Source organism: Marmota flaviventris, chromosome 4, assembly GCF_047511675.1.
Source record: "Marmota flaviventris isolate mMarFla1 chromosome 4, mMarFla1.hap1, whole genome shotgun sequence".
Classification (NCBI taxonomy): Eukaryota; Metazoa; Chordata; class Mammalia; order Rodentia; family Sciuridae; genus Marmota; species Marmota flaviventris.
In genome coordinates, this window is record NC_092501.1 from 121,622,034 (window position 1) to 121,648,219 (window position 26,186).

Sequence of the window (26,186 nt, forward strand, 5' to 3'; positions counted from 1 at the left end):
TATGTGGTAGGTGAGCGCTCTACCCGAGCCATAACCCCTATGCACTGTTTCTTAAGAGGGAGGTTGAGATTAGAAGGCTGTCAAACTAGAATTTTGTTTCTCTCCTTGACTGTCTGACACCTTTTGAATATTATGGGATGAAGTCATACCTCTTTTTGATGAAGTTGGTAACTTTTGCTGAGTTTTTACTCTTTATTATAATACCTACTAATTTTATTATGAATTAGGGGAGAGAAGTATGTGATTTGCTTTACTTAACATTCTTCCTCACAATAATGTAGTATTTATTTGATTGCAGAGAATGGGGAGAAGGAGCCCCCGACAACTCTACTCTGGGTTCAGTATTTCCTGGCACAGCACTTTGATAAACTTGGGCAATATTCTTTGGCTCTGGATTATATCAATGCTGCAATTGCTAGTACTCCAACTCTAATAGAATTATTCTATATGAAAGCAAAAATTTACAAGGTAAAGTTTTACGTTTTTTGAATAGTTGATGATTCAGCAATTTTAAGAACATTTGGAGTTGTTTCTATACAGTAATAACTTCTAGGGCACCCTGATACTTTTTAAAAATACTTTAATAATTCTCTAAGAAGTTTTATGTTATATACTTTATGTAATCAGTGCTAGTCATTTTTGTTTAGTTTTTGGTAAATGTGAATTATAATTATCTAGATTTATAGATAAATTATACAGAAATGGTGACAAATTTCTAGTTTATAATTTTTTCCTGCTTATACCTGTATTTTCTTGATCATAGCTATGACTTTTAACTGCTTTAATCTCTTACAGCATATGGGTAATCTCAAGGAAGCTGCAAAGTGGATGGATGAAGCCCAGTCTTTGGACACAGCTGATAGATTCATCAATTCCAAATGTGCAAAATACATGCTTCGAGCAAATATGATAAAAGAAGCAGAGGAGATGTGCTCCAAGTTCACAAGGGTAGGAAATAGCATTTATGAGCATGTAACTATCTGAATTAGTAAAATTGAACTTAAGTTTTTTATGATGATTTATGATGTTTTAAAAATCTTATTTAGCTTATATCCTAAATATGGCACGTGGTTGTAAGTTTCTATGTGTTTCTGGCAGGGGATGGTTAAAAAGCAATAGCAAGATTAAAAATACCCTTTAAAAATACAGACAATATATTATACTCTTGAATGTGTAAAACTTGGTTTATATCTCAAGTTCTTTGTCTCCCTAGTAATTTGTGACTGCTTTTTAATTCTCTTTCATTGTCTAGCTTCAGAACTGCTCAGAGAGTCCATTCTCTGTGAAACTATTTTTTTTTTCTCCTTTGGTGCGGGGATTGAACCCAGGGCCTTGTGCATGCGAGGCAAACACTCTACCAACTAAGCTATATCCCAGTCCCTGTGAAACTAATTTTTGTGCACTACTAGTCTCTGTTACATTCAGAAATTTAAGTTCTCTCAAATTGTTGGGCTTGGGCTGGGGATGTAGCTCAGTGATAGAGTGTGTGCCTAGCATGTGCAAGGCCCTGGGTTCAGTTACTGATCTCTCCCCTTTACCACCAAAAGTTGAGCTCAATGTCCATTCCTTTGTTTGCTTCTCTATCCTTTCATACTCTTTTCTATATAGATTTTATTATTATTATTTATTTTTGCAGTGCCAGGGATCAAATCCAAGGCCTTGCTCATGTTGGGCAAGCACTATACTTTTAAGCTATAACCCCAATCCCCTATGTAGACTTTATTTTAAGTTATGAAAGTATTATATGTTTATAGTAACAAGATAAGTAGATTAAAAAACAGAAAGCCCAGAAACAGATTCACATGTATTTGGAAACCTGTTTTAGCCAGAAGTAGTTTTAAAATTGTAGATGAAAAGATAATGCTGGGGCATTTAGTTACCTATGTTGAAAAAAAATTAAATGACATCCTTGTCTTATATTGCACACAGATTAATTCCAGTGGATTAAAGATCTAAATAAGGAAAACAAATCTTTCAAACTTTTGGAAGAAAATATAGGAGTCTGTCTTTAGACTAAAGAAATATTCTTTATGCTTTAAGTAGGAAGTGTTTTCTTTTTCATTCTTTTAAAAGGAGCAAGGAGGATTAGATCTATTTATTTACTTATGTTAACAAGTAATAATTGTGCATATTAATGGTGTACAGTATACTACCTCCATATATGCATTCTGTGTGCACTGATCAAATACAATCACTCAGGAGCATTTCTTAAAATACCAAAAGCGTAAAATTGATATTCTTGACTATATTAAATTTTAAATGTTATAACAAAAAATAACTATAAGCAAAATGAGAAAATAAACAGGGAAAATTGAAGAATGGCAAAGTGTTATAAAGAACTCCAAAGAATTCACTGAAATAATTGCCCAGTGCACATTAAATGTGATATTGAGAATAATGAGGGAACCATGTTTGGTAAGTTTGATTTCCATTTGGAATAAATAACTTGTATCTCCAGATAATCATATTATGTATAAAATTGAAATCACATTATGTACAAAATTGAAAGGTTTTAGTGTTGGTGTTTGTCAGTATGTTCTTAGGATGAAAATAAGTTAATGCTGTGACCTGTGATGCTAAGGTATCACAGATATAGCAGCACCAGTATACCACCTAAATGTTATAACTTCATTAAATGTTAACTAGGTTCTAATTTTGTCTATATGTTTAAGAAATAATCTCATATAATTTAGGAGTACAGAATAGCTTGATCTTCTGTTGTAAAAATTAAACTACTTGGAAAAATGATGTCATGGAACTATATCATAAAAATAAAAACTCAGAAAGAAAAAGAAAAAAACACTATGAATTTGGGTAAAGTATATGAGTAATTAGTTCAAAGAGGTAGAAAATAGAATGGCCAAAAAAGATGACTTCACCAGCCATCAACAAATGCAAATTATAACAATAAGTAGCATTTGTACCCATTAACTACGCTGAAGTCTGAAATTACTAGATATTGACAAATGATTTGTACACACACACAGACACACACACACATACATTCACATATGTACTTATGTCCTCACTTTATCTGCCTCCTTTTCTCTCATTTTTACTAAAGTCTATACCTATAGAACATTTATCATTTGTTTCTTATAAAAAGAATCTTTGTTCATATAACCTAGCCTAACATCCAATATTTACAGTAATGCTAATAATTTGTTTACCATTTGTAAAGGGAAATGTAAAAGTAGCTTTAATATTCTTTTAACTACTGAGTTAAGTACTTTGTATACATGATCTCATTTAATCCTATATTACAGTAAAGAAAATGTTTAGAGAGATCAAGTATCACACTGACTGTCAACACAGCTAATTATTCATTTGGAGTGAGGATTCTATTTCAAATGTCTTTGATTTTAAAACTTCTGTTATATGTCAAATCAGCAAGAGTGGTGTAGCAGAAACTACAATAACTAGTGTTTCTAAAACTCAAGATGCCATAGCATTGATAGCAGGTACAAGGACAAGTCATGATGGAGAGAGGAATAGCAAGTAAGATATGTATTAGGAGAGAAAGTAAAATTAGAAAAACGGCAACATTTATATCCATATAGCACTTACTCAGGTGCCTGACACTTTACAGCAAGGTAATTGAAGTTCTGAAGAGAATACTTGAAACATGTTTGGTCACATCATAAATAGTGCTAGGACTCAAGCTCTTAAGTGAACTTTCCACTACACACTGGTGTAAAGATTAGAAGAAAATACAATGAATAGCCATAAAAGCATTTGTATTTTTAGAGAAAAGTACCACCTGAAAGTCCAAGGTAGGAATTATAAGTACAATACAGTTAAAAATTAGTATATAAAACTTAAGTTAAATAAGTCTAGGGACTTAAAAAATAACAACAACCATGATATGTCTTCATAGGCATAGGAGAATGAGAAAGAAGGTTGAAAGGAATTGGTTAAGGATAGTAGTCACCAAACCTGTTGCTGACCTTTCTTAACATAATTGCCTCTGGTCATCCACTTTGGACAAATTGTCTAGCTATACAGAGAGCTTGTTCAGTTTATTGATGTTGACTCATTGGTTAGGTGAATCTATAACGTGTAGTGGATAACACATTGAGCCAGGGGAAGGGTATTGCTAATGACCCTGAATAATTAGCTTATATTTGCTTGCTAATGAATGGGTGAAGTTTTCTTAATTCCTTCTTAAAAGATTTTTTCACAGTTTAGAATTGTAGAGAATTGCTCATGCGTGTTTGGTAATTCTTTTTGGTGAACTTTCTGAAGTGAAAGTAATGCATTTTTCTTATAAAAACATGCAATCATCAAGAAAAGGAAAATATACAGTCAAAAAGAAGAAATAATATATATCTATAATTCTATTCACAGTTTTGAGACTTTTAATGAATCATAAGAATTGAACTGATAACCTGAAATGGGGTTTAAAAGAACTGAAGACTGAAATTATTTTTGTTTGCACCTTTGCCATCTTTCCTGGGGTCATGCACATGTATTTAAAGTAAATCTCTTCTAGTTAGGCACAGTGGCACATGCCTCTCATTTTAGCTACTTTTGAGACTGAGGCAGGAGAATCACAAGTTTGAGGCCAGCCTGAGCAGCTTTAGTTGAGACCCTGCCTCAGGATAAAGTAATAAAAGACCTGGGGAGTGTAGTGCAGTGGTAGAGTGCTTACCTAGCATGTATGAGGTCCTGGGTTCAACCCATAATAGTACCAAAAACGTCAAATCAAATTCAAATATATTCTTCTGAATTGACAAAATCCCAGTGCTTTGGCACTGAAACTAGGTATTTCATGTCTGATACTTCTCTCAGAATTACTACTGAGCCTGAATTAACAAATTATCTTCCTTTCTCCTTCCTTCTTTTCTTCATTCCAGTACTAGGGGTTGTACCTAGGTGTGCTCTACCACCAAGCAATATCCTAAACCTTTTAATTTTTTATTTTGAGATAGGGTCTTGTTAACTCGCTGAGGTTTGCCTTGAACTTGTGATTCAATAGCCTCAGCCTCCTGAGTTGCTGGGATTATGAACATGTGCAAGCCTAACTGAATTAACAAATATTCTTAACGAATTTGGTTAGTTTTGTTTGTACACTGCAGAGAAGAGACAGTGCTGTTAGAAGCAGATATGCAGGGACAGAGAGAGACAACATGTAGCAGCCTAACTTGGAGGAAGGAGATTGGGAAACTGAAAAGCTTCATTGCAACTATTACTAAGATATTCAACAATTTTCATATGTATAATAGTCATCTCGAGTTAGCAGGGAAGGATTAAATAACAGGAAAAAAAGAAAAAGAAAGGCAGAAGATAGGTAAAACTTTAGGATTGCCTTAAACAGTTTAAACAAAAGCTTGGCATTTAAATGCTAAACTTTAGTGATCTAGAATTTTTTATAAAGCAAAGTATTGAATACCCAAACAAAACTGAAAAAATAAGACATTATATAATTTAAAACCAATAGGAGCCTTTGGAAGCACATTTAATATGTTTTCTAATTGCTACTATTGTCTTAATGATACTTGTAGCCATAGTTTAAAAAAAATGAGAATTTCAGGTTCTGTTATTGCTTGTCCCCTATAGTTATCAATGCTTCCATTTCAGGAAGGAACATCTGCTATGGAAAATCTAAATGAAATGCAGTGTATGTGGTTTCAGACAGAATGCATTTCAGCTTATCAGCGACTAAAGAGATATGGGGATGCCTTGAAAAAATGCCATGAAGTAGAGAGGGTAAGTTGTTACAATTTTGACCTCAGTTTTCTCCTGTCAGGTGGCAAGAAAAGCAGGTAGATTTCTACATGTGATCATCTGCCTCTTCTACTTCAGCTTCATTGTGAAAACAGTTCTCAATCTTTAATATTCCAAACATTCAGAAGTTGTGAAAAATGATTCCTTTTTTTGATCCTGAAATGGTTATGCCTTTGACATGTCTAAATTTTTTTGTCTGAAGGAAGAAGAGAAATTAATAAATTATCATTGCTATTATTAACATAGGTCAAAATTTCTATTTCCTAATCGGGCCATTTTTTGATTTTCGTCACTAGCCTATGAGGACACACAGTTGATGGCAACTTCTTTTCCCTTTTAAATGTCAGGATCTGGTCCGCAGTCAGCCTCTCTCCAGTTCGTCTTCCCAGGACATTTGTTCTTGCGTTCAGTACTCTGTACAGCAATCTATGGCCGGTTTGCAGGCTTATTTTATTACTTGCTTTTAGAATTGTGTGTGTGATGTGCCTTAGAGAGGGGACTTTTCTTTTCCTTTGTGTGAATTTTTGTTTTCCTGTTCTTTGTCATCTCTGAAGCACTCTCCTTCCACATGGACCACAGGAGGAAAAGAGCCGCAAACGCACCCCTGAGGCAGTCCTCAGCAGCCCTCAGTTGTGGGGGCGCTCGGCACCACTCTTCCACTCTTCCCCTGCTGACGCAGTATAAAACCACAGGCATCGTAGTCAGGTGAGCCTGATGTCTGCACCATGGCAGTCACTTTGGCCTTCTTCCCATGTGAAATTTCTGCTGTTACCCAAAAGGAAGGCTGTATCTTAAGGGGTGGCTTTTGATGGGAATCGGACTAGGATTATACCAGAGGCTTTATACAAATACTGTTATTTTGGGGTTTTTTTGTTTGTTTTTCCTGCCCTTTTAAACCTTGATGGCTATATCTCTAGGGAAAATCTTTCTCATTTTCTCCTTGAAAAATGTAAAAACACTTGAAAGATATGTGAAGTAGCCAGGCATTTTAGTTTAAATTAGGCCTCATTTCTATAAAACTATGTTTAGGCACTCCTTAAGATGTCCTCATTTTAAAAGTGTCCTGTTTGTTATTAAGGAAAGCTACATTTTTATTAACCAGGACATTTTCAGAGAGAAGTAAATTGTTTTCTGAAAGAAGAGGCTGTTAGGCATTTATGGATTAGTAATTTCACAAAACTGTAACTAGGAACCTACCAAATTTTCTGTTTAAGTGAAATTTGAATATCCTTAGGATCATTTATAATTGTGAACATTTCAAATTTAAATCCCATTTTCCTCCTATGAATTCCTATATTGCTTTGTTCTTTCTACTGTTTTTTGAGAATTGCTAGAATATAAGTAGGTCTTCTATTGCTGTGTTTTATTTGGATTATTTTTCCTTAATTTGTAGTGATTTTGGTTAAGTAGCATGGAATGAAAATTCTGTAATATCCGGTAAACTTCCTCAATAAATGATTTAATTAGTAGAAAACATTTTTGAAGAAAAAAGTTATAAGAAATTCTTGGTTACCAAAGGTTAAAACATGGCAGAAATCACTCTTTCATAATTATACTTATGTCATCTCTTAATTACGGTTATGTCATGTTACATAATTGTAATTGCTCTACACTTAACTGTCTTTTCAGAGTTTACTGTTGGCATTTGAAAATAGGAAGGTCTAAAAACAGATAAGAAAAGAGCCAACTTTTTCACCTGTAACCTAATCTTTTATAATGAACATATCCATACTATAAATAAATAATGGAGAATGATATTGGCCAAATTATATTGTTACATCATGTGCATGTATGAACAACAAATCCCACCATTATATGTAATTATAATACATCAGTTAAAAATGAGGAAAAAAATGACTTAACTCTTATGATTAATATGTGATGTGTATTTTACATATGTGGTTATATGTAGAAGTGTGGTTAGTGCAAATAGGATCATTAAATATTTATTGACTGAAAACTTAATGCTGCCTAATTTCTAATAAAATTGATGTAATCTAAAAGAAAATTCTTAATGATGTTATTGAAAGGATTTAGAAGTAATTACAAATTTCAAAGATTTATTATAAATATCTGCAAGTTACTTTATGGTTGGGTTTTAAATATTTAATAAGGAAATGAACATCTTTCAAAAAATAAAATTGCGATATACCTTTAAAATAGAAGTAAATGAGAAACAAGGTGGAATAAGGACTGACTAGTCTTTATTTCGCCTTCAAGAATTCATTCAAGTGTGGCATGGTTGCATACTTCTGTAATCCCAACTCCTCAGGAAGATTGCACGTTGAGACCAACTTGGGCAATTTAGCAAGAAACTGCTCAATATAAAATTTTAAAAAATGGGTTGGAATGTACAGTGGTAGAACACTAGGATTCTCAGGACCCTGGTTTTAATCCCAGTACTGCCAAATAAACAACAAAAAACCAAACAGAAACCAAATTCTTTCAAGCCAGGTGTGGTAGCACACACTTGTAATGCCACCTACTAGGGACTGAGGCAGGAGAACCACAAGTTCCAGCCAGCCTGTGCAACTTAGTGAGACCTGTTTCAAATAAAAAAATAATAATAATTTAAGTTAAAAAAAAAAAAAGAATGTATTCAATAATTCTTCCATTGAAGGCACTTTCAACAAGGATATATATTGCTATGAGTTTTTAGTAATGTAATTTGAAATATTAGAATTCTAGAAATGTTTATTTAATGATTTTTCTGGCTTTATCTTGCCCTTCTAGTAGGATTTTAAAGAGTATATATAAGGTTATGTAACCCAGCAAAACAACCTTGATGAACTTGTGTTTAGAAAAGCATTTGAACTATTTTTGCCTTTCAAGAATTATTTTCTTTCTTTTCCTTTTAAAATAATGATTGAGTTCTCATTATTACAGTATTGATTAATATGCAAAACAGGGCAAATAATATATATATATTTCTAATTCTTTGATCTAGGATTTCTGATAGATAAAAACCTGTTGCATCTTAATCTTTATCAAATTGACACATGCATTCTTTTTTTTTAATTGGATTAAATTTAAAACTCCAATGAACCTCATTTTAATTATTTGACAGTTATCTCCAAATACCTTTACATTCTGAGGTACTGGGGGTTGGGAATGCAACATGATTGGGGGGAGGGGTGGGCGGGTGGACACAGCTCATAAAAGGGATATACTCCTGGAAAGCAAAACATCTTGTATTCTTCTTTGTGTGTTGAGAATGCCTTGTGCAGTATAGATTTTGAAGACTTCTATTATTTTTTTTGGGGGGTGGTTTGCTTCCTCTTAGTTATACTTGATAATAGGATTCATTTTGACATAATGAATACAATTTGTTCTAATTTAGTCCCCAGTATTTCCCCTTCCCCTTCTCTCCTCCCTCCTTCTGGTTCCCTTCCCTCTGCTCTACTGATCTTTCTGATATTATAGTTTTTTTTTTTTTTAAATAGCGTCTTAGAGATGTACATGATGGTGAGATTCATTGTGGTACATTCATATATGTATATAGGAAAGTTAGGTCAGATTTATTCCATTGTCTTTTCCTATTTCATCCCTCCTTCCTTCCCTTCATTTCCCTTTGTCTACTCCACTAATATTGCTTCTATTCTTTTTATATTTTAACACTCCCGCCCTGCTTATTTTGGATTAGCTTCTGTATATTAGAAAAAACATTCTACCTTTGACTTTGGGGGCTGGCTTATTTCACTTAGCATGATAGTCTCCAGTTCCATCCATTTACCACAGTTGCCATAGTCATTCTTCTTTATGGCTGAGTAATACTCCAAAACACATACGTACACATTTTTTAATCCATTCATCTGTTGGCTCCATAGCTTGGCTATAAACATTGATGTGGCTGTGTCAGTGTAGTATGCTGATTTTAAGTCCTTTGGATATCTCCTGGGAAGTGGGATAGCTGGGTCATATGTGATTCCATTCCTAGTTTTTTGAGAAATCTTCATACTGCTTTCCAGAATGGTTGCAATTTTCAACAACAATTTTCAATGGTTTCCAATTTTCAGTCCCACCAACAATGTATGAATGTACCCTTTCCCCACATCTTTATCAACATTTATTGTTACTTGTATTCTTGATAATTGTCATTCTGTCTGGAGTGAGATGAATCTAATGTTTTAATTTGTATTTCTCTAATTGCTAGACTTGCTGAACATTTTTTCATATATTTGTTGATCATTTGTATTTCTTTTTTTGAGAAGTATCTATTTAGTTGCTTTAACCATTTATTGATTAATTATTGATTGGGTTGTATTTTTGGTGTTAAGTGTTTTGAGTTCTTTGTGTCTCCTGGATATTAATGGCGTGTCTGAGAAGCGGAGGATAAATATTCTGTCCCATTCTTTTGGCTCTCTCCTCACATTTTTGATTGTTTCCTTTGCTGTAAAGAAGCTTTTTAATTTGATGCCATCTTATTTATTGACTTATTTTATTTTATTTCTTGCTCTTTAGGAGTCTTATTAAGGAAGTCAGTTCCTGAGCTGACATGTTGGAGTATGGGGCCCACGTTTTCTTCTATCAGCTTCAGGGCTTCTTGTCTAATTCCTAGGTCTTTGATCCATTTTGAATTGAATTTTGTGTGGAGTAAGAGATAGCGGTTCAATTTCATTCTACTATATATGGATTTCCAATTTTCCCGGTATCATTTAAAGGCTATCTTTTCTCTAATGTGTGTTTTTGGCACCTTTGTCTAGTATCATATAAGCATACTTATGTGGGTTTGTCTCTATGTCTTTTCACATGTTTTCTAATGACAGATTCTTTATAAAAGAAAGTTGCTTATTCCTCTAGTTGTTACTACTTTTTAAGAGGATTTTTTCCTTAATATTTTTTGAGTTGTCAACGGACCTTTATTTTACTTATTTATATGTGGTGCTGAGAATCAAACCCAGTGCCTCATACATGCTAGGCAAGTGGTCTCCCACTGAGCTACAATCCTCCAGAGGATTTGGTTGCTTTTCTACATATAAGCTCTTAATAGTCTTATCTGGGAATGCTGAGAAGTGATGGACAGGAGAATCTGGGCTAAAAGAGAGGGCCCAATGTAAAACTCCTAAAGTAAATACACTCTAAAGCTGTGAATGACCTCTTAATTCTTTGCTGACTTAATTTGATTCAAGCCTATTTTGACAGTTTCATTAGTTTCTGCCAGCAACCCCCCAAAAAGAATGGGGGCAGGGGAGAAAGAATACTAGTATATAAGATGAAGGGGAAAGAGTTCAGGGCATGAGTTGTATATTAAGGTTTGGATATCCTAGTTTTCTGTAGTGAGCTGATAGATGACCTTATCATACCCTTGGTGTTTGGCCTAGAAGTGCAGTGAAACTAATTTCATCTGTTTTCATTATCTAGCAAATGTTTATGTTTTACAAATTTAGAGACTAAAAAAATCAGTCCAAGATATAGTACAAAGGAAACTTTGTGGTGATGGAGTAGTTACTGATTGTGGTAGGGTTTTATGAGTCTATACATGATAAAAATTCACATAGAACTGTATACACATATTGTACCAGTGTCAGTTTCTTGTTTTCATATTGAACTGTGTTTTGTAAGCTGTAACCTTTGAGGGAGACTGAGGGGAGGCTATATAGGTCCTCAGTTCTATGTTTGTAACTTCTGTGTCTATATTCCAAAAAAAGATCAACTCAAGGTAATTTATTTGTTTTATATAATATTTTGCACTACTGTCTTTTCTTCCAAAGCAAAAGTATAAATAAGCTATAGATGTGATATTCTGCTTTTTCTGATATAATCCAGCAGTATTCTTTTTACCACCATTAGCTTACTCTATATAGTGATTGACTACTCACATTTGCCAGTGGGTGAATGGTTCCAAGACACAGTGCTTTCAGTGGAAAACTGCAAAAGCTTCCTGGCAAACTGGGATAAACTTGTTACCCTGTTTATGGAAGACATTAACTGGAGAGAGGCAGCCTATGGGCTGTTACTGATAAAGAGGCGGCTTAAATGTTTGTGATTTCATATGTTCCCTCCAAGACTCGCCCTAAAATCTATGTCTACTTAAGCTGCTAGGAATATTTCTTGAAGCTTGTCATCTACCTTTTTATATGTTTCTCAGCTTAAAAATGCCCTGAAATCTTTTTAAGTTTTTTCATCTCATTGTGTGTTCCATGACTTTTAGTACTGCCATTTTTCCTCAGTCAGTATTATAATGGTGTTAGATATAACTTACATTAAGTAAAACTACTAACAGTTTTCTGAAATATGTAACCCTTTGATTTAAAAAACCAGTAAAACCAAGTTAGAATTATTATCATGAATTTATTTTTCTTATTGCTGGGATGAATAGTTTTCAAAATAACACCCTTAAAGCATGAATTTTCAGTAATAAGTATAAACTAATGTGAAATGTTTACTTTCTATTTCTTGTCCTCCACACTGTACCTCTATTCTTGTTATCTTAGAATACTTGTCTTATAGTCTCAGGTACTTAATGTAATATGTATAGTGTGTTTCTAATTACCTGGATGACTAAAATGGTTATGGATAATTACTAACATGTCCTGCACAGCAAGTTACTAGACCCTCATGATGGAGGGAACATGAAGTAGTATAAACAACTTGATTTACATTGGTGTTTTGAATCATTTACTTTTCTGTATGATTTTAGAGAAGCTAAAGTGGGGAAAGAAAGAAAGAATGAGAGGTAGAAATGCATGCAGGAGAGAGAACTATAAAATTGTTTTGTAGGTCTAGGTGAGTAATTTTCTCTTTTCATTGGAAGGAATTAGTTTTTAATCTTTTGGGGAGCCATGGAAAATTGAATAAAATCTTTGAACTCTATCGTTAGGAAGAAGTTACTATCCTTGTTTATATGTAGACTTGAGATTAAGAACTTCCAAAAAATGAAACATGGGTAGATGTGGTTACTTATTGAGTAAGAGAACCAAAATGATCTGTATATAACTTTACTATTGAGAGTGAACTTTAAAAAAGGTTCTTGATCCTTTAGCAACCTCGAGAAATTGGCTGTGTAGATTTCTTTATTCCTACTAGATTAAATAATTAAGGGAATTAATTAGGGAATTAAAAGACTCATTTAAGTTCACATGCCTGATAAGCAGCTTATCTCTTGAGAGTTAGCAGATATTGTGCTTATTGAATGTCTGCTATGTGTTAGGCCTTGTGCCACAGAGGGGGATAGAGATAATAAGCCTTGCCTAAGCTCAGGATTGAGTAGAGCAGTTAGATTTGTAACATTTAGTTTGAACCTAAATATATATATTTAGTCTTCATTTGGAGTTCTCTTTAACTCAGTCTTGTTGGTTTTTAGTGAATACAAAAGAAATATTAAGACTAAAATATCAATATGTACTAGTATCTGGATTTTAAACAATAACCTGATCATTTGATTTATTAGCATAGAAGCTGAGTATCATCCTAAAACATGATTTATAGGGAGTGGGGATGAATTCTAGGAAGAGAAATTTCAAATTGAATTCCTTTATAACGTTAAAGTGGGAGAAAGCAATCAAGTGAAATTGTGATTCTTAAAATTGTTTTTTGGGTTTTTAATAATTTTCTTTCAAAAGGCAGAAGTTATTGACATAAATCTAAGGTATAATTTTGTGGTTTTGTTTTTAAGCATTTTTTTGAGATAACGGATGATCAATTTGACTTCCATACATACTGCATGAGAAAGATGACCCTTCGTGCTTATGTTGACCTTTTGAGATTAGAAGATATTCTCAGAAGACATGCCTTTTATTTCAAAGCTGCTAGATCAGCAATTGAAATATACTTGAAATTATATGATAATCCTCTAACCAATGAAAGCAAACAACAAGAAATAAATTCAGGTAACTGAAAAAGAACTTGCTTTAAAAAGATTTGAAAGGAGCATCAAATTTCAGAATGTCATAAATAAAGTACTTAGAAAAATGTATTGTCACATGTTTAAGGTATGATTAGTATACAATGTGTGTATGTGTGTGTATCTAATTATCTCATTCTTCCCAATATATTTGTATAATTAAAAGAACAGTTAATTAAGAAAAAAAATGTATCGTCAAGTGGATGTAAGGACAATATTAGATAACTGATACATAAAGTGAGTGAGGGGCTGGGTTTATGGCTCAACAGAGTGCTCGCCTAGCATGGGCGGGACCCGGGTTTGATTCTCAGCACCACATAAAAATAAAGGCATTGTGTTGTATCCATCTACAAAAAAAAAAAAAAAAAAGATTCTCTCTCTCTCTCTCTCTCTCTCTCAAAAAAAAAAAAGTGAGTTGATACTCTGTAGCTGGTGCTTCTCAGTCACCCTAATAAAATGATTTGTAGTCTTATTTTTATCTTCAGCAAGATCAGTTTGGGAAAAATAGAAATATCTATGAGTTGCTTTCTTTAAAATTATAACTGAAAATAGATTTGAGCCACTTAGGGAAAAATACATATTCCTAAAATTTCTTGCACCTACTTTATTGAAAGAAAGAATGCCTGAGCAGGATACTTTGGTTTCATGCCTATAATCCCAGCTACTTTGGAGGCTGAGGTAGGAGGATCACCAGTTCAATGCCAGTCTGGGTAGCTTAGTGAGATCCTTTCTGCAAATAAAAAGTAAAAAGGGCTGGAAATACAGCTCAGTGGTAAAAGTGCATCTTGACTCTGTCCCCAGCACTACAAAGAAGAAAGGAATGAAGGTGCTAGTGAGAAGACTATCTGTACAACTTTTTATTCACTGGAATGTTAATATCTAGGAATGTTTGAAAAATAACAATAGGGAAGCAAATTTCTAAGATTTCATTTCTATATTCATATAGCATTTAGAAGTTTTTGTTCATTGACTATTTACAGAAAACCTTTCAACTAAAGAATTGAAGAAAATGCTTAGCAAGCAGAGAAGAGCTCAGAAAAAGGCTAAATTAGAAGAAGAGAGAAAACATGCAGAAAGGGAACGTCAGCCAAAAAGTCAGAAGAAAAAAAGAGATGATGAAGAAGAAGAAACTAGTGGCCTTAAGGAAGAACTTATACCTGAAAAATTAGAAAGGGTAAGATAAGCTTACTTTTATTTGGTAAAATTTATGCTGTTTGGTTCTGCTCTGGTTATAAACATAATTTGTTTAAATCTATAAATCAGAAGCCATTATATAAAACTAATATTAAGTATTTAAAATTTGCCATTAATTTTTTTCAATTATAAAATGTTGTTATATTTGTCTCCTTACTTTAAGTATTTATAGTATATATAAGGAACTGTAAGTACTTGGTATATCATTTCCTAGTCTGTGGAATAATTTTAACTAGGCTTTTTAAAAAATCTTTATAAAGTTACCTTGGTTTTATAGTCATGGAAACAATATAGTTTGTATCTGTTTTGAAAGTTATTTATTTATTAAAATCAATTTTAGTTTTTAAATACATGACAGTGATTCTGCATTACAATTTTTATTACACATATAGAGCACAATTTTTCACATCTGTATATGAAATCTGTTTTGGAAGTTATTGACTACACACTGAGTTAATTTGTAGGTAATAGTTTTTAAATGTTTTCTTGCTTATTTGTATGAAAAACACCGAATTATTTTAGATGTATATTAATGTAAAATTTTAGGGGTCATTTGAATTGTATTGATGTTCTTAAATATAAAAATTTTTCTTTCTGCTTCTTAAAATAGGTAGAAAATCCATTAGAAGAAGCCATCAAATTCCTTATACCTCTTAAGAATCTTGTTGCTGATAACATTGACACTCATCTATTAGCATTTGAAATATATTTTAGAAAAGGTAATAAATAAGGGGTTTTTTTGTTTGTTTTGTTTTGCTGTGCTAGTGATCAAACTTAGGGCCTTCCACACTCTACCACTGAGCCACACCCCTAGTCTTGAGTTCAATTTTTTAATCCTTAATTATATTGGTGACTGTATTCAGTTTAATCTTTGTTATATCTATTTTTGTTTAGGAGTTCCATTTTGGTCTTCTACAAAGGCTGTTTATCTCCTTTTCCTTTGCTATTCAAAATTTTCTGGGGCCAGGTGCAGTGGTACACACCTATAATCCCACTGGCTCCAAAGGCTGAGACAAGAAGGCTGAGACAAAAGGATTGCAAGGCCAGCCTCAGCAATTTATTGAGGTCCTAGGCAACTTAGTGAGACCCTGTTTCAACATGAAAAACAAAAGGGCTGGGGATATAGCTCAGTGGTAAAGCACACCTGGATTAAATCCCCAGTATCAAAACAAAATAAAAACTTACTGGATAATATATATTAGAACATAATAATCAAATCCAAACAAGAAGAGTTTGAATAATAATGCAGATTATTTACCTGAAGCAGTTTTTCATGATTTTTCAAGCTTTCCTTTGGAGTATTTGATAACCCAAATCAACTTTGAATTTTGCTTTCAAATGTTATAAAAAAAATTAACATTTTGTTATTGAGTTTAAGTAATGTTAAAGTGAAGAAAAAAACAAATATTGATGCTATTTTTGTTTTCCTGATACAGGAAAGTTTCTGTTAATGCTGCAGTCTGTCAAACGAGCTTTTGCTATCAACAGTAATAACCCTTGGTTACATGAATGTCTAATTAAGTTTTCTAAATCTGGTAAGTTTAAAAAAGTAATGTTCATTGAGAAACAAATATGACCTGTCTTCCATTTATCTGGATATTAAAGAAACTTGAAATAATGTAAAAACAATAAAGAGGTAATGCTTATCATATTTAAATGAAGATATCTATAAATTAAACTAGCTGAAAAAATGCTAGAAATTAATGTGTGTTTTGAAATATGTTTTTAAGTTGTAGATGGACACAATATCTTTATTTTTATTTATTTATTTTTATGTGGTGCTGAGGATCGAACCCAGGGCCTCACGTCTGTGAGGCAGGTGTTCTACCACTGAGCTACAACCCTAGCCCTAGAAATTAGTGTTTTTGAGGCCAGAATGTATTTATTTATATTCCAAAGGAGTGATATGTTGACTTGTGACTTTACTTTATAAAATATATAAAACTTAACACTAAATACAAAGGTTTTATAACTGATTTTTTTCAAAGCACAGATGAAAAACAAAAAAATCAAATGTTTTTGTTTTTGTAGTGTCTGATCATAGTAATCTTCCAGACATTGTGAGCAAGGTTTTATCTCAAGAAATGCAGAAAATATTTGTCAACAAGGATTTAGAAAATTTTAATGAGGATTTTCTCAAACATAACGCTACCTCTCTTCAGCATCTGCTTTCAGGTTTGTATTCAGAAACTGTCATGGTTAACATGTTTATGGAAAAAAGAATGTGGTAAAAAACAAACATTTGGTAAGATATCTAACCTCACTGATTATCAGAAAACAAAGAAATGAACACAATACCATTGTGTCTTTCAGAGTAGTAGAATTTTTTTTTTGTTAAAAAGGAGAATATGGTGAGGATGTGGCCAGTGAAACACTCTTAAAATTTTGCTGTTTTGTGTGAAAATTGGCCCAGCCACTTAGTAATTTGTTATTGTTATCAAGAGCTGCACATTACTTGTGACTTTATACACACACACACACACATACATACATATATATATAGTTATACATGGACACAATATCCTTATTTTGTTTATTTATTTTTTTGTGGTGCTGAGGATTGAACCCAGTGCCTCACATGTGCAAGGCAGGCGCTCTGCCACTGAGCCACAACCCCAGCCCTACTTATGAATTTTGATTTATTAGTCACACTTTTGTAAATAACTTTAGAAAATCAAAGCAAGAAAGAGCTTTTTAAGTACAAGATAGTTATGAAACACTATTTGTAAGTATGGGGAAAAGAAGAATGGGAACAAATGTCGTGAATGTCCTGTAATAGGGGAAACAGTGATAGTTTGGTAGAAAGCAAAATACTGCGTTTTCCTAGAACATCATTTTAAGTAATGTTTATTCAAAGGGTTTGTAGTAACAGTGGTATATGCTTTTATAATGTGTATGCAGAATTGAACATATAATCTCAATTATGTAAAAATACGTTTGACAAAAAAACTGAAAGGAAGTACATAAGAAAGTTCTAATGTTACCATTGTGTATTATGGTTATAGTAATTTATTTTTTCTTGAAATTTTATCGGTTTCTGTGTTTTCTATCTTGAGGATTTATTTATGTCCTGTTATAGGAAGGATTTTAGGCTACATTCACAAGATGACAATATGTCGTAACATAATTATGCAACAAGCCATATAGTTAAATATTTTAACTTAAGCTTTTTTGATAAAGAGAAGCTTCTTATTTCTGGTATCTGTGAAAAGACAAATTCTTGAAAATTTTTATTTCTTTGTAATAAGAGCAGAGGGGAATTTCTCTTCAAGAAAAGATGTATAATGGATATTAGCATTTCTTTTTTTGTTTTGTTTTTTATTATTAGTTGTTCAAAACATTATATAGTTCTTGACATATCATATTTCATACATTTGATTCAAGTGGGTTATGAACTCCCATTTTTACCCCATACACAGATTGCAGAATCACATCGGTTACAATCCGTTTTTACATACTGCCATACTAGTGTCTATTGTATTCTGCTGCCTTTCCTATCCTCTACTATCCCCCCTCCCCTCCCCTCCCATCTTCTCTCTCTACCCCATCTACTGTAATTCATTTTTCCCCCTTGTTTTTTTCCCCTTTCCCCTCACTTCCTCTTATATGTAATTTTGTATAACAATGAGGGTCTCCTTCCATTTCCATGCAATTTCCCTTCTCTCTCCCTTTCCATCCCACCTCTCGTCCCTGTTTAATGTTAATCATCTTCTCATGCTCTTCCTCCCTGTTCTGTTCTTAGTTACTCTCCTTATATCAAAGAAGACATTTGGCATTTGTTTTTTAGGGTTTGGCTAGCTTCACTTAGCATAATCTGCTCTAATGCCATCCATTTCCCTGCAAATTCCATGATTTTGTCATTTTTTAGTGCAGAGTAATACTCCATTGTGTATAAATGCCACATTTTTTTTATCCATTCATCTATTGAAGGGCATCTAGGTTGGTTCCACAGTCTAGCTATTGTGAATTGTGCTGCTATGAACATCGATGTTAGCATTTCTTTTTTAATTGTGGGAAATACTTTTCTAAACACTTTATGAAATTCTAAGGAAGAGAAAAATTTCACCATATAAAAGTAAAACATCATAAAGAAAGAAAAAAGACCAGTTGAGAAAAAATAGATATGTAACAGACAAAAAAGAAAGGAAAAAACCCCTCTAATATACAAAGAACTGTTATAAATCAACAATAATATAAAATTAATAATTCAATAGAAAAATGAATATAGAAAGTATACCATGTAATTTACAGGAGAAATATAAATTGGATTTTATTTATAAATAGTTATTAAAAATTATTTTATTAATGGGTATGCAAACATTTTCCCTCTTTCCCCAACCAGACTCCTCTATATGACAATAAATTTTAGTTTTGGGTATCATCTTCTTATGCTTTTGGCTGAAAGGGTGATTGATGCCACAGAATACTTTTTTTTAAATTTACATTTTGAATAACAATCTCTAAAGGAGAGGAAGTTAGTAAACCAGTGTTGTTGTGGTAAAATTTTTATTTCTTTGTAATAAGAGCAGAGGAAATTTGAAGGAAAAAATTTCTGATTCATTGTGTTTTGTCATCAGTACTCTCATTGTATTCCCAGGCTTTCAATGGGATGTCACTGAAGGTTTTAAAGATATGTCACAATTTGAACTGCTGGGGAGTCAGTTTCAGCCCCCACTTGGTTAACAATTGAAACCATGTTTGAAGTTGCTGGTCAGTATAAGTCAGATTGAAATATAAGCCTTATTAGCGTTTACTCATCTTGAAATGTCATGGAATTTCAGGTGCTAAAATGATGTATTTTCTGGACAAGTCAAGGCAAGAGAAAGCAATTGCTATAGCCACTAGACTGGATGAAACTATAAAAGATAAAAATGTAAAGGTAAGAATTTTCATAGGCTGATTTATTGTTGCTGAATTATCTAACAAAATGTGTCTTTACAATGTAAATTCTTAAGTAGGTTTTTTGAGTTATGTCTTGATATAAATCTCAACTTCACTAATTATTAGCTGTGTGACTTTATGTAAGTTATCTTTTTAGCTTTCTTTTCTTTATTTTGAAGTTAAAAATGAAAGTAGACTTCTACCTGTCTCAGAGTCAGTATAAGAGTTAACTGGTATAACAAAGCATGAAGGTACTTAGTGTTTGAAATACAGTAAGCACTCATTAAATGTACATTATTATTTTCAATTATCACAGTTTTAGTTTTTTTTTTTTTTTAAGTATTAGATTTACTGCCTTTTTTAAGGCCTTGAAGAGTTGGTTTTAAAAATTCTTTTTTTGAGGGGATTACTTACTATAGGTAGTAAGAAGTTATTACTTACTGTAGGTAATAAGAAGTTATTTTAGAGTGAGACCTTGTCTTTCTCTTGGTTTAATTAAAAAATTGCATCTTTTGATTAAAGTTATTATTAGCTTTTAATTTCTCTTTAAATAATTTTATTTTCCCCTTGTTTCATTAGACTTTAATGAAGGTTTCTGAGGCACTGCTTGATGGCAGCTTTGGAAACTGTAATTCCCAGTATGAAGAATATAGGATGGCCTGTCATAACCTGTTTCCTTTTACACCTGCTTTCCTGCCTGCTGTGAATGAAGTCCACAGTCCCGGTGCAGCACAGAACCATACAGCTAACTATGATGTCTTGGCAAACGAAATTTGAAATCTCATAGAAAGTTGATTCCAACAGACTCAATTCTGAATTCACATCAGGGTTTCTTTTTCAGGGTGCATTTTAATATAGATATGAAAGAAATATTTGGATAGAACTTTTAAATGGAGTATTCTGTAAGCTTCTTTTATTGTTTATCAAACTCTTCCAGTTTACACGAACGTCTCCTAAAAGTACTTGTTGTATAGGTTTCTTCAGTTCCCAAATCATCAGCACTGTGATAGTTGCTGTCATTTCTCTATCATACTTAGGATAATTTCTTATTAGATTCATATATAATTTTCCTGTATTATTTTCTTTAGATCCTGGTCTCAGGATCTGTGGTTGATCCCCTTTCTTATTGGTTTGTTTTATTGTTTATTTGCTTGCATTTTTTTGGGGGGGGGGATGGTTTAAAGTGTTAACTATATTTTAAAATATGAAATTCCTCTTGGCAGATATTGAGGTTTGCTTTAAAATATAATTTACCCTTTTTTTCATCTTTTCATGATTTACCATTTTGTTTTTAATACATATAATTAAACTTTTTAATTGAATAAGAGTATTCCACTTTTATGTAGATGATTGAGAATAAGAAAGTTAGTTTGTTTCTTAATCATGAAAATTCACTGATAAATTTGTTGCTTATCTCTTAAAGATCCACATGCAAGAATTATACTTTCTTGACTGGGTTTGCTTTGAGTGTTAACAAGTGAGAAGTGTTGATTCAAGGGAATATGATAGGGTAGAATACAAATAAAAATGAAGCACTGTTACTCTTACAGCAATGCAATAACTGTTAAGAGCATTTTTATATCTCTAAGTAAAATGAGAATTTAAGCTATCATCAGCTTAATTCTTAAATCATTATTGAACAGTATTTGGGGGTGGGTAGCTTTTTGTTGTATCTTATATAGAAAACAGTAATGGAATTACTCAGTATGTCTCAGAACTATGTAAATGTATCTGTAATGTTACTTCTTAAAGCAAATATAAACTCAAAAGGGAGATTTTACTTAGAGAAACAGTCCTAATTAAAATAATTTTCCTTTACCCTCATTTCTTTACATTCATAATTGCTGAGAGTGGAAAAACTCACTGTAAAATAATGCCAACCTAGATAATGCTATAATAAATTATTTTGTACACAGTTGTTTATTGATATTTGTGTTTATGCTTCATACTGTCAAAATACGTTTTTGTAAAATATTCTTTGACAGAGTAGAAACTTAAATTTTCTTAATCTTTTCAAATTCATAAAAATGGTAATTCTCAGTAACCACCTACCACATATATTCTGATGCCACAGCAGTTTAATTTCTTTAGTGTTTTAACAATTTTGATACTAGTTAGTAGTTTGTCATGAAATATCTTGGCAAATACATTCTTCATGTTACATTAAGCAGAATGCCACTGTGTAAAGATGCCAGTTAATAAAAATTAATGTGGAAATTGTGTTTACCAGCAACTTTTAAAAAGTATTCTATTGGGATCATTTAGAGTTTCTGATAGTTCTGAGGCAGTTACAGTTGAGGTATGAGGAGTTAGGTTTGAATTACACACTGAAAGGTTTGGAAGGCAAGGTAAGGGACACTGGGATTAGAGAAATCCAGTCAGTGGATAGAGGTTGTATGTATTCTATCCCTGTTCTGCTTTGAGATAACATGAATGTCATAAATTTGGAACTTGAGTAGTGATCATTTTTAGGATAAGGCTGGGTCATGTCCCTCACCCTCCTTCATTCATTTTTGAGAGAAGCCTAAAAACTTCAGGGAAGTTGAAGGAGAATAAGGTTAAGCTGAAAAGAGGCATTTGAGATCCAGATACTTCAGAAAGAATCTAGTCTCAAGAGAAAAGCAAAAGATCTGTTGTTCTGGGACAAGATGCAAAGATTTAAAGCGTACTGTGATTGACTAAATAGGCAAAAACCTACATGATAAAGAACCACAATAGGTTTTTAGATTCCATTATTAGCTAGAACAAGGGTCAGCAAAGTTTTTCAATAAGGGACAGGTAGTAAATATTTTAAACTTTGACAGTTTTATTGGTCTCTCACAACAATTTAATTATGATGTTGTATGAAGTAGCCATAGCTAGTAGATAAATTGGTGGATGTGGTTGTTTTTTTTTTTTTTAAAAAAAAAAAAAAACAACCCAAAACTATTTGCATTAATAAGCCTTGGGCCAGATTTGATCTTCAGGTCAGACTGTAGTTTGTGGACTTGCTAGAACAATGTATGTCATGTGAAATAATAAAGATAAATTTGTGAATTCCATTGTTTTTCCTGCCTGAAGCCAGGGTGAATTTTATTTATATTTTAATGTAGGCATTTTGAAAGTTTGTGTAGATTAAGGAACTTTGGTTACTGGGGATTGAACCCAGGCCTGCTTTACTACCAAGCTTCATTTCTAGCCCTTTTTATTTTTGATTTTTGAGACAAAGTCTCCTTGACTTGGCTGAGACTGGCCTCAAACTAGTAATACTCCTGCCTCAGTTTCTTGAGTTGCTGAGATACAGATGTGCTCTCTTAACGCCTGTTGGCATTTCCCTTTATTTTATTTTTTTGAGAAAAAGGAAAGAGAAGAAGTTTTATTGATTTCATAGCAAAGTAGAAACAGAGAGTACTTCTGTCCCAGAAATTGTAATTCCTGCCCATCATGGGGAACAGAGGGTTTTTGAAGAGATGATCCAAAGGAATCCTGTTTGCCCCAAGATCAGGGAGGACAGATTAAAAAAAAAAAAAAAGTGTCAGTTTTAGAGCAGCAAGGGCTATACTCAAAGCATAAAGTGGATCACTGTTACATTTCCCCCACTGTCAATTTCTACATTTCTGTGGAGAAATGGGTGATGACATCTCCCAACTACTTCCTGCTGAAAGAGGGCAAAATGGGGAGAAGTGACCAAAATCCTTGTGGAACTTACCTTTTAAAGCAAATTCTTCTAACATAGTATCTTCTGTGTACCAGGTACTTTCCTGTAGGTTAAGGATTATGAATATTTTGTTGAGTGTTGTTTGTATATTGAACAGTTTCCTATGTGGAGGATAACAGAGAAAAATTGACAAAATCATTGGAATTGCACACATTTTAAAATTGTGATGGAGAAAGAAGAAAAGAATTATTCAGCCTATCCTTCCTTCCTTCCTCCTCCTCTCTCCTCCCCTCCCCTCCTCTCCCATCTCTTCCCCCACTCCTCTCCCCTCCCCTCCCTTCCACTGCCCGCCCTCCCTTCCTCCCTCCCTCCCTCCCTCCTTCCTCCTTTATTGAAGTTGGGGGTATTCATCCACTAAGCTACATCCCCAGCCTTTTTAAAAATTTTTTATTTTGAGACAGGGTCTTAGTAAGTTGCTGAAGCTGCCTTTGAACTTGCAGTCCTCCTGCCTTAGCTTCCCAAGCTGCTGAGATTGTTAGGGGATAGATGAGAGTGGTAGGAACATGAGGTAAAGAGAACAATTCTATTAAATGGGTCCATTGTGCTGACCACCTCTGTGCCCCATGCTTTCTTTGCTAAAAAGCAGTTCCTCGGCAAACTGAGGCAGGGGTAAGGGTCAGGCAGGCAGTGTAGGTATGAAGGATGGGGTCAAGAGAGGATGACTACTGGTTATCAAAGAGAGCAAGGGATTGCTAAGGGTTAACCTCTGAGATTGTGTTCTTCTGTACTCTGGGTTGCTAACAGTTAACCTCTGTGCCCCTGCCCCTTCCTGCTCTCAGTCACGTATATATGGGGAAGAAAGAAGCAGTAATTAAAAGGGAGGTGTCTGGGGTCCAAAAAAACGATGCTGCACCTCTTCCCATGGGCTCTTGGCTCCAAGGCCCCACTTTTCTTCAGAGAAGTCTGTCTATCGCTTTCTTAAAACTTGGTCTCTGTGCTTGCCTCAGCATCTCTCTGGTGTTTAATCTTCATCATCAGGGAACAAGAACCCTACCTCATCTCCAACAGACCAGTATCAAGATTACAGGTGTGTACCACCACACCTGGCCAGTCTATATTTCTTTTCTTTTTTCCAAGCCAAACTATCCAACTTTATTAAAGATACTTTTCATAAACAATCATGGTATTTCAGGCAGGACATGGGCAGACAATCATTAGAAGTATACAACAATTTTCAAACTCCCTTCTTGGATTGACTACCAAACTCAGAAAGCCACTATAAAACCCAATGAAATCTTCGTTTGATTCTCTGAATAGGGAAAGTTTAGAGTGAGGGTTGACATTTCACATTTAGCATGTTGTTTAACAACTTTTCACAAGCTGACCCTGACTTTCAGGAAATGAAATGAAAATGGCAAAAATTATTAATCTGAAGATCCACAATCTAGAAAAGGAACTGCTGCTCTTCTGAGGGACACTATTCTCAATGATGTCACTGGAAAGTCCAGATTGCCCCACACACTGGTAAAACCAATTGTTGGGAATCAGGTCCCAACAGGTCTGAGTTTAGGGGAGTTAAGTCTATGCCGATGGCAGAGAGGGACAGGAGGACATACAGATGAGTTTGAGTTTTTCCATACCACAAGGCATTTGTGCCAAGGTGGCTATGTGTGCCAACATCAGGGAATCCCTTCCTCTTGGGAATAAAGAGGAAGTCTCTCAAAACTAGAAGGGAAAGGTGTTTTCCCCCACAGCATTCCAGCTTTGGAGACATTCTACTAGTGACATATGCTCCTTCCCACAAAAACAACAATGAAGTGTTCTGGGTGCTAACAACATAGATTAAAAAAAATTATGCATTTTTATAAAACTTGATAAAAAAAATAGTATTTCAAACTGTACAGTCACCAGAAGTACACAGTTATCAAAAACGCACACACTTCACTTGGCATCTCCAGCACCTTCAGCTTTCTGTGCTTTGGTCTGTTTTGGCATCTCCATTTTCTGCAGGGTTATTCCCATCCTTGCCAGCGTCAGCTTTTCCCTTTTTTTCCTTTGGGTACCTTCTCTCCCTTCTTTGCAGGGGCCTTTTTAGGCTTGGACTCTGGCTTTGGGGGAGCAGGTTTGGCAGACAACCTTGCAGATATTCTCTGTGGTTGTCTTTCACCTTGGCTTTATCTCCTTTAGTATCCCCTTCAGCCTTTCTCTTGAGCCTGGTGGCGATGGCGGCGGGACGCAGGCGCTGGACGCTGGGATGCAGCGGGGATGCAGCGGGGATGCAGCGGGGATGCAGCGGGGATGCAGCGGGGATGCAGCGGCGCGCGGCTTTGGTCCCCAGGGGGTCGTTCTCGCCTCTTCTTCTTCACGCTCCAGTCTATTTCTTAAGCACCAATTATGTTTCAGATTCTTCGAGTATGACGAATGCAATCGTGAATAAAATTATTCTCATGGAGTTTATATCAGTTGTGGGTGTAACATTTCCCTGTGACCAAGATAACCTGAAAAGAACAATTTAGCGAAGAAAAGGTTTATTTTGGCTCAGGGTTCTGGAGATTCAGTTCATCTTCAGCTGAGTTCATTGCTCTGGGCCCAAGATGAGGCTGAACATCATGGGAGAGGGGTGTGGTAGAGGAGCTCTGCTCCATTCATGGCAACTAGGAAGGAGGGGGGGGGGGAGAGGGAGGGGGAGGGAGAGAGGTGGTGGTGGGGGAAGGGATCACAGGGAAAGTGAACCCTTCAGGTCATATCCCCAGGGACATCTCTTCCACTGGCCCCCTTGGCCCACTCCACCACCTACAGTTCCCACTTAGTCCATTTAAACTAGGATGGACTAATTAGGTCATAAGTCTCATAATTGAATCATTTTACCTCTGAACATTCCTGCATTAACACAAGAGCTTTTGG

General features: G+C 34.2%; 1 protein-coding gene across 6 annotated transcripts in view; it reads left to right on the forward strand.

Annotated features, from left to right (window-relative positions):
• Naa16 (N-alpha-acetyltransferase 16, NatA auxiliary subunit) overlaps window positions 1-21,560 on the forward strand; it is a 57,475-nt gene extending 35,915 nt beyond the window's left edge. For 3 of the 6 annotated variants that reach the window (XM_027928807.2, XM_071611471.1, XM_071611470.1), the window contains 10 exons: window positions 299-468; window positions 796-948; window positions 5,581-5,709; window positions 13,343-13,556; window positions 14,551-14,744; window positions 15,375-15,483; window positions 16,201-16,299; window positions 16,796-16,939; window positions 19,546-19,643; window positions 20,225-21,560. In XM_027928807.2, coding sequence (XP_027784608.2) covers window positions 299-468; window positions 796-948; window positions 5,581-5,709; window positions 13,343-13,556; window positions 14,551-14,744; window positions 15,375-15,483; window positions 16,201-16,299; window positions 16,796-16,939; window positions 19,546-19,643; window positions 20,225-20,422 — 1,508 coding nt within the window. In that variant the 3' untranslated portion in view covers window positions 20,423-21,560. Of the gene's footprint in view, window positions 1-298; window positions 469-795; window positions 949-5,580; window positions 5,710-6,281; window positions 6,433-13,342; window positions 13,557-14,550; window positions 14,745-15,374; window positions 15,484-16,200; window positions 16,300-16,795; window positions 16,940-19,545; window positions 19,644-20,224 lie in introns of those variants that run through there. The other 3 variants (XM_071611469.1, XR_011707374.1, XM_071611472.1) reach the window with 3 other exon arrangements.
• The last annotated feature ends 4,626 nt before the right edge of the window (window positions 21,561-26,186 follow it).